The following is a 21,825-nucleotide window of genomic DNA, read 5'->3' on the forward strand; positions in this document are numbered from 1 at the left end:
ACTCATCTCAGTGAGAAGAAAGATTTGCTGAACTTTTGCCTGTTAAAATACAGGATGGTAGCAATCCTCAAGGGCAGGGACCATGCCCCTGAAATGGTCCTTAACACTCCCCAGTGTGAAGCTACATGCATTGGGACATTTAATAAGGCTTGTTACAGGAGGAGAGAGCAGCTGTTCCTATACCGGCCAAGCATAGTGAGAAGTTTCTCAGCTGCTAAGGCTTACCCACAGGTCATCAAGGACAGAGCTTCCCACCCCATGTGACACAGCACGATGTAGCTGTGCTGAGAACAACTCCCTCGGTCCACTGAATAGCCAGGTAGGGTTTGTTGTGGCCAAAGTCCCTGAGCCCAGGCACTCTGGCTGTAAACAACATCATCTGTTTATTGTCCCATGGCATGCAAGTGCAATTTTCAATGTGTGCTTGATATTGGAGAAGAGGAGGAGTTAAGGGGACAAAAGTGATTAAAACATGAGTGAACAAAATTTATTCTTGTACTATAAATTGCTAACCCACCTCCATGAAGCTTAGGGCTATGTGGCCAGGTGGAATGAACTTATGTAATGTCTGAGTACCAAAATATGCAGAGCTAGGTCTTCATCTTTAATGGTCCATTTTCTTCTCTCTGATTAACTGGATTCTTCTCGCTACTCTTCCGAGATTTCTGGGTCTTCTTCTTGTTTGGTATCCATCAACCATTTTATTACTATCTGTAATCTTCCACTCTTCTATCCATTTAACACTTAAAATAACCAGTCCTTAACCTGCAACTTCCGAAATCTCACACAACTCAACTACAACTTTTATGAATCTATAAAAAACTCTCATCTCTATTTCAATATTAATCAAGCATTTAACATCTACCATAGGAGACATCATCAGACAAAAAATAGTTCATGCCCTGAATAACCAATGACTTTGTTCACCATATCATTCAGAAATTAAAATGTGTAGGATAATTATCCTTCATTAATTTATTCAACAAATACTTCTGAAGGTCTGTGGTGCACTAGATTCATGCTAGGTGCTGGGAGTACCAACATACACTAGTATAAGCGTGTCTGTCAAGAATCTCGCCATCCTATAAAGGTGACAGACAAGGGTACATAATTTACTCATAGCAAGTTAAGAGTCAATACATGTAGACATAAAATGCCAGGTGTGATCTAAGGATAGGAGCCGTCCTGCATGTATCAGAGGACATATCCTTCCTAAGGATGTACCTGATGCACGCACACTGAAAAAGTATTTTCAGAGCATTCTGTAAGCATTATCTCATTTTCCTAACAATACAAGAAATAAATGCCAGGTATCCCAAGAGTTATCTGTCATCATTTAGGTTGGGTTTGAAGGATCAACTCTACAATATCTGTATATTTCTTTCTGGAAGGATTTCATGCCTGCAAAAGAGGAAATTGTCGATGAGATTAGATGATTTGCAAAACACCATGTGGAAATTAGAGACTTCTGTTCCAGTCAAGGTTGTTTCCTCCTTTCTCTCCCCATGCCAATGGTACGTTTCTAGAATATTTGATGACATGTTCATAATATTCTTAATATTCTTGAAATTGACTTTATCCTTATGAAAGTCCTGAGATTTGTCCCAAAGGCCAGTGGTAAACTGCTATTGCCTTCATTTTTCACCATCTTAGGGAGTTTGGTATTTTATATCCAATCTTCTTTGTGGTTTCTGTCCCCAGTGTTCATTATCAGCTCTTGACTGGCACATCTTGAGGGACCACTGTGCTCCCTGAGTGGTCTGAGGCCAGCACTATTGCAATGCCATGTGAGAAGGGTGCTTTTTGGTTTTATTTCGTGTGGCTAGGCCATTAACTCTAGGAACACATAACAGGTGGACTTGCTCCACTTGCCTGGGATCTAAGCAGGTGCAGAATCTGAGCTGCTAAACGTGGAGTTCCTGGGAGTGGAGGCTGAGCTCCTGGCATTCTGCAGGCCATCTGCAAGCTTCATCAGATGGATGGGCTCAGCCCTACCTGGCACAGACTAACTCACCCACCCAGAGATGACTGTCAGCAAGACCAGCTCTCTCTATCTGTGTCACTGAAGCTGATTCCTCAGTGAAAAAAGCTTGACTATACTACCAATGACTACCTTCTATGGTTCTGAAAGTTCAGGTAGATGTTGTCTTGTTTTGTTAAACTGAAGTACCATCTTCACATATATGAAAAATAACACAGATTAGTAAATGAGATTGGTCATAGCTCCAATATCCAAGACCAGGTCCAGACTAAAAGGAAAGCTTCTTTCTTGCATGAATCAGGTCTGGGCTGCACAGTACAGGGCAGCATCAGGTCGAAAGGGCAGTGAGTTGGGAATCAAAAGGCCAGGGTGCAATTCCTGGTTTTGCATGATTAATGAGCTGTGTTACTTGGGTACATTGATATATCTGGACAAAAAGAAGGTAAATGCTAATCCTGAAGCTCCATCCAGTTCTGAGTCTACGATGCTAAGGTCAAAATATAGCTCTGCAAGGGGGTGCAGGAGTAGCCGACACTAGGCAAATTAGGAACAAAAATCAGTGGGCCAACTGAAGTGCTCTTCCAGCCTGCCAGATATGTGCTGAGGACTGGCACTAAGACAGAGTTCCACACATCATCTGGTCCTTATCCTGTATGAACTCTGTCTTCAGAAGTGTCCTAGGACAAGCTGACATTCCCAGTGTCTCAAAAGTGCTGAGTTGAGAGGCACTGTCCAACTTCAGGAGTTAAGGCTCAACACTGACCTATAGACAGGATGCTGGAATCTAGCTGCTTCTTTCTTTTCTTTCCTTTTTTTTTTTTTCTCTTTTTAAAAAAATCTGCTAAGAAATGTGTGTGTTAGCCAGAAAGAAAGAGAAAGAGAGAGAAGGAAAGTGAGAAAGCACCTCCCAGAGATACATCACAATCCCTTCTCCTCCATTTCTTCTTTCAGAATTTTGGGCATGGATTCATACACCCTTGATGTGTATTTTTCAAGCTGCTGGGCCTAGGACTTGAACCATGCAGTCAGCCATGTGGGATCCAATTGTCTTAATCACCATGCCTTCAGATGCCCATGAGGGTTTCTTACAGCTGATTACAGACTCAGGACTATTAGCTCCACATAGATTGGTGCTTGTGAAACTTTAATATGCACAGAAATCACCCAGAGAATCTTGTAGAAATACAGATTCTATTTCCATCAGTCTTGGGGAAGTCCTGAGATGCTGCATTTCTAACAAGTTCCTAGCTGATGCTGAGGCTGCTGGACCAGGGACCACATACTGAGTACCAAGTACCTGCATCAGTAGTTCTCATCCCAAGCTGTACTTTAGAGCCTTCTTTTAAACACCATAAACATTAAATATATTATTTTTTTAATTAGTCTGGGTAGGGTTCCTACATTGCTTTAAAGCACCCAGGGGATTCTAATATGAAACTTTAGAACTCCCTTCCCCAGATGGAGTACAAGGCACTGGCTGAAGAGCAGTGAACAGGGAGGCAGCCCCAAGTCTCCTGCTCATACCGGTCCAAGATGCAGTTAAGTGGGTCTTAGAGTACTTCTTGTTGGGAAATGAGGCAGACTGACTCATTCCTCTCTCATCATAGATATTACTTAGGTTTCTGTGGGGAGAGGAAGTGGAGTTCTGAGTGGGAGAAATGGAGAAGTGGGTGTTCCATGCAGAGACTGATACAATTACCACTCCAGCTGCAGCTTCACTGCTCTCTACTTCCAGTTTCTGGGCATGACTTTCCTAGCTCTGGGAGGCTCTCAGGGTGGGGCCAGGAGGGACACTGACCTGACACTGACACCTCCTTTTGCCCTGCCTAGGTGGTGGTAGGGAGCAGCGTCCTACAGCGTGCCCAAAGGCTGAGGAGGGCTCGGAGGCTGTGCTCCCCAAGCACAGGAGTGTGTTCCACATTGAGTGGTCATCCATTCGGAGAAGGAGCAAAGGTGCGCACTTGCCCCACACCACACTTGAGTCCCAACTTTCTAGTCTCTAACAAAATAGAGATAATGACACCGCCTACTCCCCAGGGCGGTAGGGAGACTCCTACCATCTGACAAGGGTCAGTTCTTCCACCAGATCTCTAACCAAAGCCAGTTCCTGGGATCTAGATGCCCCCAGGGTTGAGGGGGGACTGAGCTCAGTCAGGCAGTGGCTTCTGATATGTATGCTCAGCCAGAGCATCCGTATTTGGCTGCACATTTGAATCACTACAAATCATCCCAGAGACTTAACACATCTTGGGAGCAGTGCAGGTGGGCACCAAGCCCTTGTACAGCTCTCTATGAGAATCTAAATGCAATCAGGTCAAAACCATGGGTCCAAGAGGTGAGAGATTAAAAGAAGTTCCCCTTACAGCAGTGGTAGGGATGGCAAGAGAACAAGACGACGACCATGGTGGGGAGGGATCTTTTAAAGGTTGAAAGGGAAGGAGGAGTCCAGAGGGCTACCAAAGCTCAGGACATATTGTGGCAAACAGGGAGAGTCTGGGGGGAATCTCCCCACCAGCTGCAAGGTTGGAGCCACCTGGACAAAATCAGAACAGAGGAATAGTTTAATTCCACCTCCAATAGCCAGAAAAAGAGCACAGTTTCCCAGAGCGACACAACTGGTGAGGACCACCATGGAGGGGGTGGAGTGGAGAGGAGGGGTAAAACTGATTCCTGGGTTAATGCTCTTTTTATATCACATGCTTCCCAGAAGATGCACTAGTGGCTGTCTTCCTCTAGTTTAAACCTCATTTCATACCAAAAATCCAGAGAAATGGGACTGGAGTGGGTATAGAAAAATGTGCAAGGTGCAGAAGGTAAAGAAGATATCTCAAAGATCCTTCTAGCCCAGGAATTTGTCTTTGACCATTAACTACCTTCCTCCTCACATGATAGCATTTGGGGGCTGGAGTTGGAGGTAGACATAGTAGAGAGCCCCATGCAGAGGGTCTCGGATGTGGACGTTATCAGAATTTCTGAAGCTCATTCAAGATTGGAGGGAAAAAAAAAAAGAATTGCTGAAGCTCCAGCAAGCAGAGGGAAGCATCAGACAGAACCAGCGGGTCAGGCAGGGTATCACACACACTGGCCTTCAAGTTCGGACAAATCCTTTCTTCTTCTTGTTCTCCCTTTCAAAGTTTCCAAAATCCATTTGTTTTTCCTGCATGGTGTAACTTCCCAACCACACACCGGTGTTTGCAGTGCCTGCTCCTTCAAATGTGTATAGAGCCTTTGATGCCTTCCTCCTAGTGCTAAGACAGCCTGAAGACTCAGGAATGCAGAAAGCGAACAGCACTTTCAATCTGGAAAAATGGTCCGAGACCAGCCTGACATTCTCACACTTAACCACCAGAGGGAGCCAGAGCATCAATACTGAACCGTCCAAAATCGTGAACTTTGTCCGTAGGGAAAAAAAAACAATCTTTAAAAATAAATGATCTGTAATAATAAAAAGCATCTCTAAAACCACATTACAAAGGTTTTATAGAATTACAAGGATATACCAAATCTGATTCAATGAACTACATAGATACCACTTGTCCTAATCCAACAAGCAGTTGTTACTAAAATGCCTAAAATTCAGAGTAAAACATGCTCCCCCCCCAAAAAAAAAAGTCTTAAGTCATTCAGATTGGGAGAGTCATAGCCAAATTCAAATACAGATCCTGTATGACTCCTTTTGAGGAGGAAGTCAGGGACTGCAAAAACATCTAAGTTCCCTTCTTAGTACAGCCATAAGAACTCCATTTTTAGAGGAAAACAAACCCTGAATTCATGGATCACAGACAAGTCACTGTCCCTCTGGGCTCTGTTTTCTCATCTAAAATTATAGGTTGAGCTAAATCAGGATTTCTTAATTAAAAGTTGGTGGAGTTTTTGAACTCCATAAATTCCTTGTAAAATGTTATTCACAAGAAGATGCACATTTTTCCCCAATGGGAAGGTCTGAATGGGTCCACGGCCAGTGAAAGATAAAGGGGCCTTCCAGCTACAAGACTCCATGGTTCTGCACTTCTTGAGTGGCAAAGGAAGATGCCAAAAATTCTAACTCGGGCCTTGCAAGCAATTAGCTACAAAGGTGCCAGAGGTGAAGTGGCCTAACTGATCATGCTCTTTCCTCCCAACTCCAGTATTTGGAAAAGGTGAACACCAGGAGAAACAAGCCAGAGACCCATTCCCCTATTCATACCGGAAGCCCACAGTGGAACTGCTTGTGAGTATTGAGTGGCCCACGGTAAGGGACCATGCCTTGCAAGCACAAAGTCTATGCAGATTAGGGAGCTGAAATCCGTAAAAGATGTTCCCTAATTTAGGCTAGCTTTTCTTGAATTCGCGTTTTCAGAAATGTAATTACCTGGGATAAAAATATCTGTTTTCTCATTTACTTTGCTAAATTTTGTATTCCTTGTGTTTGAATTATTTACTGTCAGGCTTTCTCTAAACCCAGCATTCTAGCATTTAGGAAATAAGCTGGTGCCAATTTTTAAAAACAGAATCTTTACATGTTCAATTGTACACCTTTATATTCATGGAAAGTTAAATTCTAAAGACTAAGCATGCTAAGAGAAAATAATTTCTTCTCAAGTATGGTACAGTGAAAAGAATGCTTTTCTAAGAAAAGAAGAATAAAAATCTAGAGGCCAGATGGCGATGCACAGGGAAAATGCAAACTCTGTAAAGCAATTCCATATGGGAAGGTCCCTGGTTCATGTCCAGAACATTCCCTGAGTATTAAATACATACTTGCCTTTCATCTGCGTCTGGTTAAAACCAGGAGTAGATCATAGCATCTCTGACCCCATTTCTCTGTCTCTCTCTCTCTCCTTCTCTCTGTCGGTCTCTCTCTCTCATCCACTCTCTGTCTCTCTCACTCAAGGAAAAAAACAGAATAAACTTTTTTTTTTTAATCTAAAAGTCTATGGTTAGGACAGCCACAGTGGCCTAGTAGTAGCACAACACTCTGTAGTGCTGAGGCCATATGGGAAGGTCCCAAGTCTGGCCCCAGGGTCTCCTTGTACACAATAGGCACACACGTGTACTGGTGATCCCAACTGCCTGAAGCTGGATCACAACATGAAGATCCAGTTGGGGATGCCTGTGTATATGTCTGTCTGTCTCTCTCTGTCACTCTTGCTCATCGAAAAAATAACAACTTTAAAAACAAAACCTGTTGTATAAATCTTAATCCTATCATTTGATCTTGACCTTGGCAAATGAGGATCTCTGCAAACCTAAGCCCTTGTCCACAGGATGAGTGTAAAGAAGTCATCTTATACCTCATGGTAGTTGTCCATTTTAAATGAGGTAACATGTCAAACAAAACAAAAGATGTTCTAATCTACAGTAACAGGGAGATGATTAAATAGCAATTTAACTAAGCACCAAATTTAAATCTTAGCATCATTCCTTATCCCTGAGTAATCACATATGTCACTTCTCACGTGAAAAACACAGACTATGGGAGATTCTTGACTGCCTCTCATCCCGGGACAGGATCTGGACACCATGGAGGAGAACTCTGAGATAAAGGTGGAAACAAATGTTTCCAAGACCTCTTGGATTCAGAGTTCCATGGCTGCAGGAGGTAAAAACGTCAGAAGAGCCCTCAGCTACATCACAGGAGAGATGAAGGAGTGTGGAGAGGGGCTGAAAGGTAACACCTGTGAGAGTGGCCTCAACCCTGACCGGGGGAAAGTCACCTCCCGATGTCCCTGGGAAACATTGCCATGGGGGTTCCTCACAGGCTAGATTGAGATGTTTCTACAGTCTCAGAGAAGCTGGGAGTTTTGCTGTTGTAACAGACGTAGTGTCTTGGGGTGTAAATGCCAATGCATCTAAGCATGTGAGCTCTTGTTACTGAACATAACAGATCTGGTCTCTCAATATCCCAGCCAACTACTGCAGACAGGAATTTTTAGCACTGGGATTTTGGAGCCAGCATTCTGGCTTGTGGAATATCTATGTCTACTAGTCTAGTAGAGTCTCTTCAGCAATCTTCTCAAAACTCAGGGCACACATTTAATGCTTACTAGGAAGCAAGAGACTTTTAGTGGAAACTCTTGGAAGGGATGGGGGCACAGATAGCTTGGGACACTTAATCTCTGCTGCTGGGTAAACAACCTGAAGACAGCATCTGGCTGACAACAGGTCTCAAGTTTTCTAGACAGTCTAACACTCTCTCTTTGTTTACCCTTTTCTATGGCCAGTGAGAGTGGGGCAGCTGCTCCCTGCAAATCCACTTTGGATGCCAGATTCCCTCACACCTTCCATCCATGCAGACCTGACCCAGGTCATCCTACATTGAGCACTCACTGACTTCCTTACTGGTTCCATTACAGACAAATCTCCAGTGTTCCAGTTTCTCGACTGGGTCCTGCGGGGCACATCTCAGGTGATGTTTGTGAATAACCCTCTCAGCGGCATCCTCATCATCGCCGGCCTCTTTGTTCAGAACCCCTGGTGGGCCATCTCAGGCTGCCTGGGCACTATTGTGTCCACCTTGACAGCGCTCATTCTGAGTCAAGACAGGTAAGTCCCTGAGGCCCAGGTCCAAGCATGAAGCCAAGAGGTCACTCCCTCTGGAGACAATCCCTCCCTCCCCACCTCCAGCTCAGAAACCCCTGAAAATAAGGGCACTGACAAATAAAAACAACTCTTCCATGATTACTTTTCCATAGCAATACATTGTCTATAGAAATACTAAGTGTTGATAGGGTAGATGTCTTTCCTCCCCACTCCCAAAAGGGTGGTCCTTTGGAGATATGTGTGTCAGGCTTCAGTTGAAGAAAATCCAACTCAGGAGGAAAACTAAAAAGACCATGGCAAAGTTCCCACATCACTAGCCCCCTTTCTCTCCCACCAGATCAGCCATCGCAGCAGGACTTCATGGCTACAACGGCATTCTGGTGGGGCTGCTGATGGCCGTGTTCTCAGACAAAGGTGACTACTACTGGTGGCTTTTGCTTCCCGTCATTGTTATGTCCATGACTTGGTAAGTTTTGCATCTCGGATTGTGGGTTCAGATCAAGAGTAACTGCCATGGTTTGAATGTGTTCCCTAAAAATTAATGTGTTTAAATTTGTTTGTGATGGTATTAAGAGGATAGAAACTTAATCTGACTATGAGATTAGGAGGCGGAGCCTTTGCAGATGACTAGAATGAGATAAGGTCACCAGAGTTGGTTTATAGTGAGGGAGTGAGACCAAAGCAGAAACACAAAGGCACACAAGTTTTGCCCTCTCACTATATAATGCTCTGAGCCACCTCAAAACTCCGCAGAGAGTCTCCACCAAAAATGAAAACCCTCACCAGATGTGGCCCCTTCATTCTGGGCCTCCAGAATTGTGAGCTAAATAAATCTCCATTACTCAGTCTGCAGTAATCAGTTGTTAACATAAGAAACATGGATTATAACGGCAAACAACATTTTCATCCCAACCCAATGACTATCTGTCTCAATTGATTTTAACATAGCAGTTATTTAAAATAGGCTTTAGTTAGCTTGCACGTTAGACATATCCTCTGGAAATCATTACTTATGTTTTGCTGTAACAGCACCATGCTAGGTCTTCTGTATACAGTATCTCATTGGCTACCATCTATGCCTGGGATGGTAGTCAGTTTTTTTAATTGCCAGGGGGTATGTGCACTCACCAGAGAGAAACAGAAAGACAGCGAACAATGTAGGGGAAAAGTGCCCTCTCTCCCCAGTGGGGCATGATCATGTCACAATCCACTCTCCATTTTTCCATCCTGTCAGATTTTGAAGCACATACACATGCATGCCCAGCATGATTTTTAAGCCACTTGGGCCAGGATTCAAATAGCAGTTAACCATGCAGGCTCCAACTTCCCTAACCATTAGGCTATAAGACTGGCCTAAAACTATAGGACTCTTCAACGATATTTTGAGACTCCCTGCTTAAAACTTTTCCCAGAAAGCCTTCCTTCTGTGGTTGAGTCTGGGCAAGTCTTCCTCTCTTTGGGCCTGGAGCAAGAAGAAGGCCTGAGAGGAAACCCACTGAGGACATTCAGGCTCAAAGGAAGGTGCCCAGCAGGCTGCTTTCTTTGGAAAGGCTCAGGTATCCCTCCCTGCTGCACAGTCTAGTGCCAGAGCCATGCAGCCGCCTGACCAGCCTCTCTCATGCTTCTCCCCATCAGCCCAATCCTCTCCAGTGCCCTGGGCACCATCTTCAGCAAGTGGGACCTCCCAGTCTTCACATTGCCCTTCAACATCGCAGTGACCTTGTACTTGGCAGCTACAGGCCACTACAACCTCTTCTTTCCCACGATACGCCTTCAGCCTGTGTCCTCCGTGCCCAACATCACCTGGTCAGAGGTCCAGGTGCCTTTGGTAGGTATTATGGAAAGAGGAAGGGCACTGTCCGTCCAATTTTGATGACAGAGTAGCATTTACTTGTTTTACACATCAGAAATGTCTATGAGGAATAATCATTAATAATTATACACCACAAGGCACTCTATGCATGTACACAGTGCATGAGCTACCATTCTTTTCTCTTGCTAAGAGCTAAAAGGGCTATATCTGGTCCCGCCCTATAATAGCACTTGCCTGAGGTCACACAGTGAATTAGTGAGGAGCAAAGCTGGGACTAGAACTCCAGCCTCCTGACTTCCAGGTCCCTGGTTCTTTGCTTTTGTTTTTTCGGGTTTTTTGTTTTGGTTTTTTTTTTAGAGGTTTTTGCTATAGGGCGCGTGTGCTCGCCAGACAGACAGAGAGAGACAGAGAGACAGAAAGCGAGAAATCACCCCCAGGGGGAATGGCCACGCCGCAATCCCTTCTCCATTCTCCTCTTGGGATCTTGGGCACGCACGCACACGCGCCCAGCGTGAGTTTAAGCCACCAGGTCCGGGACTCAAACCGTGGTCGACTACATGGGAGTCCAGAGACATAGCCATTACACTAACTGCTGATCCCCTTTTCTTTTTAAAAAGGTCTTTTTGATGCTTTCATTGTAATGCAGCTCTGCTGTATATTTTCATAAATTCAATTACAGTGCATTATTAAAAATTTATACATCATGTTACCATCTAGTAGCTTAACAAGTCACTGCTCCCTCCTCTGGAGTGTATTCCATTCACCATCTGAGGCTTGCCCCCATTTCAAAGTACAAGTGTGTCTCCCCTAAGAAACATACATAACAGAGCTTTTAAAGTTGTAATTTTTTTTACAAGTATTCTGCATATGATGCTAGCCTCTGGATGTCTGGCCAAGATAATGAATAAGAAGCTACACCCAAAGCATGAAATCGGCATGGAGAAATGTGCCCATTCTCTGCCTTAGGTAACTGGGCCCTCTCACTTTCCATTAAACTAACAGGCCCACGTCAGGCGCTCACTCTGAAAGTCATTATTGGCAATTCGTCATCTAACCACGAGGCCACTTAAGTTTGTTGAAAGACCATAGTCTCAAAAATAACAGTGCCTGGTTTCTCTTGGCATTCCATAGCAGGTAGCCACACAGAATAGGAGGAAGAGCCTTGCATTTGCACTAAGAGGCATCATCATTGAGGAAGAGATTTATTTGTGGCAGCCCCATCTCTGCTGATTGTGGATGTGTGAGGACCTTTACAGGCTGGAGTCGAAAAAAGGCACTGCGTTGTCAGTTCAGCTCCTAAGGCTTCCCATTCTAGGCTTCCCAGTGAATGTCTCTGGGAGGCCAAACTCTAATTGATGTGCTATGGGAGGGTGATGTCAGCAGATTCAAGTTTAAGATATTTTCCATTTTTCTTGCAGTATTTTCCATTGAAAAGACAGTAGGAATTTTCTGAAACTGGAAAACTGACCTGGAGAATCCTGTACAAACACTTCAGAACCCCTAAGTTGCAGGCCGGAAAGAAAAATACAACTTTTGGTGGTTGTTCTTTAAGAAATGCCACTTGAACGGTTGTGGTGATTCGTATGTTCTGTCTTGTTGGCCATCACAATTAGAGCCTCGAGTTCTGGGAAACCAGTGGTGCATGTCAGAGAGAGGATCAAACTTTCAACAGTTCTGAGTCTTCACTGGTTCCTTTGTTTTCATAGCCATTGGCGAGGCCCCTCAAGGATGTGACTATTGGGAATGAAACTGCCCAGTGCCACTGCCCTTGTGTAAAACTCTCCTTCCCTTCGTGTGGTGATTCTGGAGCTCCCATTCTGTTCTCTGTCTTGGAATAATGGGCAGCTGAACCCAGAGGGCTAGCCTGCTAGGCCATCCTCCTATCTCTGTAACTCACTGTGGTGTGAGAGCCCTTGAGCTGCAGGACCTCCACTCCCTGCACCCTCAGGAGGCAGATACCTCTCAGAGGCCCTGGGCTGAGAGAACTGCCTTACCATAACACACATTCACTCGCCCCAGGACTCTGTATCTCCTCAGCTCACTGCCCACAGGGTGAGGTGAACCCTGGCACATCTCAACCTGTCCCAGAGCTCCTCCTTCCAGTACTTTCCCCAGCTCATGTGCCTTTGGCCAAACACTCCAAAGCACAGGACCCAGTCTCAGTCCCTGGAGAAGCCTAGTCCATAGGTCCTCTGGCACATGGGCAAGTGCCCACAAGGCATCAGACTTTCTCAAATGCTTTGATATTCACAGAGACCCCACCAGCCAAGACACAGGGAGGACTGAGCCAAGCAGGGTGTGCCTCAGGCTTATCTAACAGAAGAGCAGATGTTCCTTCTCCACCTTTCCCAGTCCCTTTCTGTGGACACTGATTCAATCGCTCACCCAGACCAGACTAACTTGACCACACCCAGATATATCGTTTCTGGAAACACAGAGGACCATTTCCCCCTATAATATTTAGCCTTCTTATTGTATCTGTGGCTTTAAAAACAGTATATCACAAAGAGGTTTTTGTTTGTTTTTCTTTAATTTGCCGGAGAGCACATGCCATCTGCCAGAGAGACAGAGAGTCAGGAAAAAAAAAAAAAAACAACGCAATAGGTCATGGCTGTGCCACAATCCCTTTTCCTCCATTTCTCCACCCTGTTACAATTTTGGACACACACACATCCATGCTTCCAGCCTGTTTCTCAAGCCACTGAGACTGGGATTTGGATTGTGCGGTTAACCGGCTGCACTACGCCATAAGAGGCTTTCAACCCCAACTTTGATCAGATATATGTTACTTCTCTAATGAATAACACCCTAACTTGAAAGGTTTTTATTTTCTCATCACTGAGAGAAATGCCTTACAATCATTCTAAATAAAGGAAGCTCAATATCCTAACCACTTAGTGTTCTAAGCGCTCAAGATTAAGATAATAAAGCTTTTGTTTCTTTGAGAGTTAACATATTTGAAGAGAAATATCTTGGAAATGTATTATAAAATGTTGGTGTGGAGGGTTTGGTGCCTAATCTTTTGCAGCTAAGGTTCAAGCTGTTTCTTTTGCCTACTTAATAAGCATGTGATCCTGTCATACCTACAGCTTTTGAGAGCCATCCCTGTTGGAATTGGCCAAGTGTACGGCTGCGATAACCCCTGGACTGGAGGCATTTTCCTCATAGCTCTGTTCATATCTTCACCTCTTATTTGCTTGCATGCAGCAATTGGATCCATTATGGGGATGTTAGCAGGTCTGTGTCCTCACTTTTTCTTGTTAATGGGCTATAAGAATGCTAGTGCCTTACTTAAGAAGTCTTTGCCTACTAGTGTTTCCCGTGTTTTCCACCAGTAATCTAATAGTTTGAAGTTTGAAGTTTAGATCTTTGATCTATTTTGAGTTTATTTTTGTTAATGGTAGCACATGTAGACAATGGACTACTACTCAGTCATAAAAAAAGAAAATGAGACCCCAGCATTTGATAGAAAGTGGATAAATATGAAAGATGTAATGCTAAGTGAAGCAAGAGAGGCATTGTATGTCCCCACTTAATATATACCAAATGTCAGCACTCTGTGGCAGAAAGTGAGAGATTGAAAAGTAGAAAAGCATGGATAGCAACTATGGATACTAGAGACAGTGTGGGAGGAGGATGGGCAATGGGGGGAGGTGGCAGGAGAGAGGGAAGCAACAGGGAAAAAAAGTAAAACATTTGACACAAAAGTGTAAAATTATATGTTAAGGAAGATGTGTATGGTAATATCTTTGACTGGACTAATATGCAGTGTTTATTGTATTCATGTTGGGAAAATCATTTTGTATGCTCCAAAGATGTACAAGGATTAAATGTAAAAAATAAGAAAAGATAAAAAAAAAAAAGTGACAGTGCCTTGGGCTGTCTGCGAAGAAAATGGTGATGTGTGTCTTTAACACCCCACTTGCTGATTTCTGTGAACTTTCCCTCTCTTTATTATACCCTGTTTCCCTGCTTTTAGCACTGTACTCTCATGCTCCCCTGAGCAAAACTACTCTCAAGAAAGATATGTTAGTCATTTATACCTTAGTGTGCATTTAAAGTTTGGGAGAGGTTTCTTCTAGACATATTTACTTCTTAAACTTTATCTCCAATGATAATAAGAAAGGTTTATTTTCCATTAGAGAACATTAAGATATCAGTGAAGAAGGAGAAGTTCAGTTTTTGCCTTTGGTAAGGAAAGGACATTTTCTGGCCTGTTAAAGACTTCAGAGTCCTTACTCAAAGGGTCTATTCCACCCACACAAGCTTGACTGCTGATATATTCTTGTGGCTTTGTGGCCATTCATTTTTCTTAGGGTTTTTTTTTTTAACTGAATAAAATCAGAAGTCCTTTATAAAAACCTGAGAGGATAACTAGTTCTGTACTTTGAAGCCTGTAGTAGGTTTCAGGGTTGGCAAGTGAGCACCGTCAGACCTTGAACTCAACACCAACACCGCCTTCTCTCCCAGCACTCACTATCGCGACCCCCTTTGAGTCCATCTACTTCGGGCTGTGCGGCTTCAACAGCACTCTTGCGTGCATAGCGATAGGAGGCATGTTCTATGTCATCACCTGGCAGACGCACCTCCTCGCCGTTGCCTGCGGTAAGTACTACCCACAGAATTCCCTTTTGACTTCTAATAATGCTCGTGTCTATCCCTGCAAGGAAGACTTCTCTCTCTTTCTCACAAGTACACAAGTCCTCTAGGGAAAATATTCCCAATATTCTTTCCTAGAAAAGATGTTCTGGATTGGATACGGCCATACATATTAAGATAATTGGGACCAGCAGTTAGCGTAATGGCTATGTCGCTGGACTCCCACGTAGTCGACCGCGGTTTGAGTCCCGGACCCGGTGGCTTAAACTCACGCCCGGCGCGTGTGCGTGCGTGCCCAAGATCCCGAGAGGAGAATGGAGGAGAAGGGATTGCGGCATGGCCACCCCCCGGGGGGTGATTTCCTGCTTTCTGTCTCTCTGTCTCTCTCTGTCTGTCTGGTGAGCACACACGCCCTATAGCAAAAACCTCTAAAAAAAAAAAAAAGATAATTTGGGGTTTTTTTGCATTTTTATGATAGACACCACAAAGATGCAGAAAACAAATTCTAAATTAGATGTGAGGAGCAAAGCTACTTGTTTCTTTCTTCCCTTTAAAATTATTTTCTGCTACCCTAAAATTCTCAACCTAAGGCCAGTACACTGTAGTTACTTCAGAAATACTAGCAGGTATACATTCAAAGGAAAGAGAATTAGTATGTCCAAAGACATCTGCAGCAAGAGTTATGATAGCCAAGATATGGAATCAACCCAAGAGTCCATCAACAGAGAAACAGATAAAGAAAATATGGTCTGTGTGTGTGTGTGTGTGTGTGTGTGTGTGTGTGTGTAGCTATCTATCTACACACATATATGCATACAATGGAATACTATTCAGCCATTAAAAAGAATGAAATCCTGTCATGTGATGCAAAATGGACAAGTCTGGAGGATATTATATTAAATGAAGTAAGCCAGGCACAGAAAGAGAAATACAACATGTTCTTACTTACATGAAGAAATTCAAGTAAAAAAAAAATGACTATGGGACCAACAGTTGAGGTAATGGCTATGTCACTGTATTCCCATGTAGCTGACCACAGATTGAGTCCTGGACCCAGTAGCTTACATTTACGCCGGGCGCATGTGCTTGCGTGCCCAAGATCCTGAGAGGAGAATGGAGGAGAAGAGATTGTGACATGGCCATCCCCCTGTGGGGTGATTTCTCACTTTCTGTCTCTCTGTTTCTCTCTGTCTTTCTGGCAAGGGCACACGCCCTATAGCAAAAACCTCTCCAAAGAAAATAAATAAATAAAAAGGTTTTTAAAACATGACCTACTAGAAGGAGTGAGTTCAAGAGTAACTAATGCTGATTTCCAAAAACAAAAATGTAGATAGATAAGAGGAACAATTTCAAGTGTTACAAAACATAGCAAGGTGAATATATATTGTCTATCTCAGAGTAACTACAAAAGATTTTGAATATTTCCAACACAAAATATTGACAAAAGTCAAGATGACAGATATACTAATTACCATGATTTTATCACTAATCATTGTATTCTGGTACTGAAAAAAATCACATTATACCCCACAAATATATACAATTATATGTCAGTTTAAAAAAGAAATCATAGTTGTTGTATTGACCAAATAAAAGGTAGCATTCCCATAACACCGGCTCCTAGAGAGGTACCTTATTTTTACCTTCAACACCAACTCTTCAAGGTTGGTATTGTTATTCTCACTTTAAAAAACTTTGTCAAAGAGCAGGGCTAGAACTCCAGTGAAATAAGTGAGGCACCTAGGAAGCAAAATTCAAGAAGGTGCCCACTCTCAGTGTTAAGTAGTGATGACCCTGACCTATCTCCATGTTGCTGAGAGTAGAAGCTGCCTTAAATTTTGTACCCCAAAACTCACCTCTCTCATCTCCCATCGGTCCCAATCTTATCAAAGAAATTAAATGACTCAAGCACAAGTTAAAGCAAGTCTGGACTGTGAACCTAGGTCCTCCTTGCTCCAAACTGAAGCTCTCTCTCCTCTCTGTCCCTCCAAAGCATCTCTATGTCCCAGATGTCTCTGATGACTCAAGTAGTACCCATCAGTTGTCAAGGAAACTGAGTCACATCACCTGTAAAGAGTTGCAGATGGGCTCAGTGACCCCAGGGAACATGAGAAGGCACTAGTTAAGAAATTAAGCCCTCCTTGGCTGGATCCTTGAAACTATAAATAGACCACACAATCAAATCTGGTATTTATTGATTTTTTACCAAAATATTTTCACATTACTTGATTAAATCATTATAAGAAGATGAAACTAAAGCTCCATTCTGTAGCTGTGGTGTCTGAGGCTCAGGGAGGTAAGTGGGCTCGCCTGCAGGAAGAGGTAAACCCAACCCTCCTACAGATTAGAGGAAGACCTAGAAGCATCCAGGAATGTACTTTCAGACCAAAATGAGAAAGCAGGCTATGGTACCTACAAGTTTTTTTTACGAGTTCAATGAGCAGAATGTTCTAAGTGGGAGCCATCCCAGATAATCTGGAATACCAGGTCAGCTGACTTGCGTGTACAGCCTCCTTGGAAGGTAACCAGGAGGCAGTGGTCTGGATAGCCCTTTCATCAGACAGAACAACCCCTTTTGAAATAAATGTCACACGAATATTTTAATTTGAATTAACTTTAATATTTTTTTAATAGGCCAGCAGTTGTTCCATGACCTGAAACTCAGACCCAGGCCTGGCTCTCCTTCCATAAAAATGTCCCAATGACAAAAAAAAAAAAAATTAATTTTCAGGTATCTTTAAAATCAGTTGTCATTTATTGGTTTGACCTTATCCTCTTGGGGGAAAAAAAGGAATGAGCACTAGAAATAGAAAGTTAAGGAGTCCTGAAGATTTTAGAAGGATCCAGGGCTATGGTGGTGCCTGGTCTATGCCTTCCTGTTCTCAGCGGTCCCCAAACTCCACCAGAACAGAGCAGTAGTGGCCTGAGGGGAGGAGCAGTGACAAAGCCCGGGACTGTAACTTGTGTCTGAGAAGCCAAAGACATCTGGGATAATGGGAAATGACATTACAGGAAATCCCAGCTACCAACCCCAAGTTCTGCTTATTTATTAAGGAATGTTCACGTTCAATGACCAACTTATGTCAGAAGTTATCCTGGCAATTCTCAACCAGAAGAGATTTTGCCCTTCCGCCGGGACATTGGGCCATATATGATGATGTTTTTGTCACATTGAGAGGAGAAGAAGGGACGCTACTGGCATCTAGTGGATAGAAACCAGGGATGCAGTTAAACATCCTATAGCGCAGAAGACAGCCCTATAATAAAGCACTACACAACCCAAAATGCCACTGTGCCAAGAGTATGAAACCTTGATCCATGTCACCTCATTGAATTCTCACAACCCTGTAATGTGCGTGGGTGCCACCATTATTCCTACTGCAGTGATGGAGAAGTGAAGCTAAAGAAAGCTAAATAAATGGCCCAAAGTCCAGTTTGTAGAAGTTACAGGTTTGCATGCACCCTATGGCAACCCTCCCCCCCAAAAAAAGAAAAATCTGCTGCTGCTTCTTTTTTTTCTTTTTTTTTTTATCAGGAGAGGTTTTTGCTATAGGGTACATGCCCTCACCAGAAAGACAGAGAGAGACAGAGAGATAGAAAGCGAGAAATCACTCCCCAGGAGGGGATGGCCACACCACAATCCCTTCTCCTCCATTGTCCTCTCGGGATCTTGGACACGCACACACATGCACCCAGCGTGAGTTTAAGACACAGGGTCCGGGACTCGAACCACGTCAACTACATGGGAGTCCAGCGACATAGGCATTATGCCAACTGCTGGTCCCACACACAACTTCTTAAAGCCAGTGCTCTCCCTGCAGCTGGAATAACCCAGGCTGGGACCAGTTAGGCCCATTCCCATGATCATAAGCCAGTAATAGACCAGACAGGTGGGGCAGCCAGGCATTCCCTATGGAAGTTTCCTTGCACCACAGCCTGCTCCACATGTCCCCTGGGACAGACAGTCCTCCCTCCAGCCCAATAGGCTGCATGTCTTGTTTCCTTTCCATCCTTCTAGTCTCTCCCTTCTCTCCCCACTCCACAAGCCCTAAGATCACATACAAGCAAGAGCACATAAGTAACAAATGAGATTTAATAAAATAAACTTGGCGAGCACAGATAAATACTGAGGCTCTGGATCCAGAGAAGTCAGTTGGAGTCGAGGTTTTCCGCTCTTCATAAACCAAGCCCAACATCCCACTTGGGCCTTATGGCTCCCCTATATTCTGGCGCCTTGATGGTGGTCGGCATGCCCTGCTGTCTCACCTCAGTTCTGGAAGGCTTCAGAGCACAGTGATTAGGAGCCCAGGCCTGGAACCAGGTGATTGAAGTTCTGCCAGTGTCAGCCCTGTAGTCACCTGAACTCTCTATGCCAGTACTAACAGGACCCACCTTACAGAGCTGTTGTTGGGATCAAATGGGATCATCTAACATGATGAGACCAATGCCTAATACCTAGGGAGTGCCTAGTAAGAACTGCCTTCTATTATCTCTAGGTAATAAACATATTCAGTGAGGATTCAGTGAACACAAAAGCAACCATTGCCTCCTCTTCTGTCGCAGAGAAATAAACTGCCTGGAATGATCCACGAGGCTGTTGCTGTTCTACAGCTTGCTTCATAGTTCTCGGTTGCTTTTTGGAGTTTTGTTTTTTGGTTTTTTGATTTTTTTAAGTTTATTTCTCCTATGAAAGAGAAAGAGACAGAGACACTTTCAACAGGTCTTCATACTGTGGTCGACTCCTAGCCTCAGCCAACTTGGATCATGGGTACATGTGTCTGTGTCTGGCATAAGAGAGAGGTCTCGAGACATGAACCCGGGACTCTTCCATACGAGTCCAGTTAACTTACCACTGTGCCATCATTTGGCCCAAACTCACTCTTTAATCTCCTCTACTATGCCACCTTTAAAATAAATAGAGACTTCTCCAGCTGAAAGACAGGCAGAACTATCGCATTAGCTAACCTCGCTGAGCCTCAATTTTCTCATTTGTGAAGCAATAGTAATAATGCCATAATAGTGCTTACGCTGTAGAAACGCGCTGTACAGTCAGGATTGCTTCAGCTAGGCATGTGGTAACTCTCTAATGAAGGTTAGCTGTTGTTAATATCCTAGGGACAATTGGGATGATCTCAGAAATTTAGGGTCTAGAAGCAAAGCCCAATTATGCTGGCCCATTTTAATAGCTTCTTACCTCTTGGCTCTTCCCAGTGGCCAGCCTGGTCATGCATTCTGCGGAGCCTAGAAGACAAGGTAGCAGACATATTTGGTGTTCCTCAGGCTTATAGAATGCTGCTCCTCCCTTGAAACCCATATTATGTTAATAACCTGTGATGAAATATTTCAGTAGGGAGCTCTGGGATTCACTTGCCTTTGCTGTATAGTAAAATTTTCATTTATGGTTTATGCTGTTAAATGTTCCTTTACTGGAATGCAAGGTGGTGGGACCCAGGAGAACTGTAACAGCTAAATTCTGGCCCTTTTTAACAAAGTTCATCTGCTGTCTTAGCTGTGCCGGCATTTGCATAGAATTTAATACTTCTAAGGCTGCCAAGCAATGGAAACATGACTCAATATTTTTTAAATCTGAGAGATAGCATTTGTGGCATAAAATGTAGAGAGAGAATACATAGACAAGTTTGAGGCACTGTTGAATAGTTACTGGTCTATTTCTTTGTTCTTTTCTAGCACTGTTTGCAGCCTACCTGGGGGCTGCCCTGGCTAACATATTATCTGTGGTAAGTCATCATTGGATAAAAACATGCCTTCATATTCTCTCAGCTTCCTGAAGCCTGCTCAAAACCCCTCCACTAAGAACCCTTCCTCAGTCCATCCCCCTTATTTTTTTTTGAGAGGTTTTTGCTATAGGACACATGCACTCGCCAGACAGACAGACAGAGACAGAGAGATAGAAAGGGAGAAATGCCCCCCTCCAGGGAGGATGGCCATGCCACAATCCCCTCTCCTCCATTCTTCTCTCTGGATCTTGGGCATGCACGCACACGCACCCAGAGTGAGTTTTAAGCCACAGGGTCCAGGATGCGAACCGCGGTTGACTACATGGGAGTCCAGTGACATAGCCATTACGCTAACTGCTGGTCCCAGTCCATCCCCCTTATTTCAAATCACATTACTCACCTTAGCACCTGCTGGAAAGAAGCAGCTGAAACTCCAAACTTTAAATGTCTACTGTGGGTCAGTCTAATCCCATTGTCTGTGAGCTAGAAGCTCCTTATAGAAGGACATTTTGGGGCTAGACATGATAGCATGTATTGCTAAGAGGCTGTGGTCCACAGGCTAAAGAAAGCTGGATGGGGCCACATGGGAGGCCCAGGTGCAGTCCCCAGGTCAACCTAAAGACTGAGCTGGATGGTGTGTGCCTGGAGCCCCCATAACTCAGAAAGCTGAGATCGGAGGATCCCAAGCTCCAGGATGACCTGAGCAACATAGCACGATCCTGTCTAAAAAAATTTCAAGGTTTTATCTTGTAAATCAAGCTCATTTTATTATATCACCCTTTAGAACTCTTTTAAAATATTTATTATTTAAATTTTGGGGTGTTTATAGATCTTCTGTCCAACTAGCTTGTGAGCTGGTCTACATCTTTATTAGCCCCATAACTTCTAGCACGTTTAGAGGGCAGGAGTCATTGGTGATACTAGTCTATCTGCCCCACAGGACTAAGTCCTCTTCTGGGCCCCGTTGCATCTTATGCACACCTTGGCCACAACACTTGACGTAGTTTTATGCTGAATCTATTAGATTGTCAGGAAAGTCATGATGCATTTTGTCATAGAAAAACATGTCATGACTTTCTTAACAACCTAGTAGTACTCATCAATCCTCTTCCAGCTTTAGCCTGTGTGCTCCTTCACAACAGTGACCCTACCACATTCTTATCTATATCTCT

The 21,825-nt window shown here is 43.8% G+C and overlaps 1 protein-coding gene across 2 annotated transcripts in view; it reads left to right on the plus strand.

Moving 5' to 3' along the window:
• SLC14A2 (solute carrier family 14 member 2) overlaps window positions 1-21,825 on the plus strand; it is a 58,648-nt gene that overhangs the window by 33,183 nt on the left and 3,640 nt on the right. The window contains exons 7-15 of one of the 2 annotated variants that reach the window (XM_027770261.1): window positions 3,812-3,934; window positions 6,109-6,191; window positions 7,472-7,631; window positions 8,317-8,506; window positions 8,841-8,969; window positions 10,139-10,331; window positions 13,406-13,553; window positions 14,787-14,921; window positions 20,604-20,653. In XM_027770261.1, the coding sequence (XP_027626062.1) occupies window positions 3,812-3,934; window positions 6,109-6,191; window positions 7,472-7,631; window positions 8,317-8,506; window positions 8,841-8,969; window positions 10,139-10,331; window positions 13,406-13,553; window positions 14,787-14,921; window positions 20,604-20,653 (1,211 nt within the window). The remainder of the gene's footprint in view (window positions 1-3,811; window positions 3,935-6,108; window positions 6,192-7,471; window positions 7,632-8,316; window positions 8,507-8,840; window positions 8,970-10,138; window positions 10,332-13,405; window positions 13,554-14,786; window positions 14,922-20,603; window positions 20,654-21,825) is intronic. The other variant, XM_006144407.2, reaches the window with a different exon arrangement.

This window comes from Tupaia chinensis, unplaced genomic scaffold (genome assembly GCF_000334495.1).
Source record: "Tupaia chinensis unplaced genomic scaffold, TupChi_1.0 Scaffold000119_1, whole genome shotgun sequence".
Classification (NCBI taxonomy): Eukaryota; Metazoa; Chordata; class Mammalia; order Scandentia; family Tupaiidae; genus Tupaia; species Tupaia belangeri.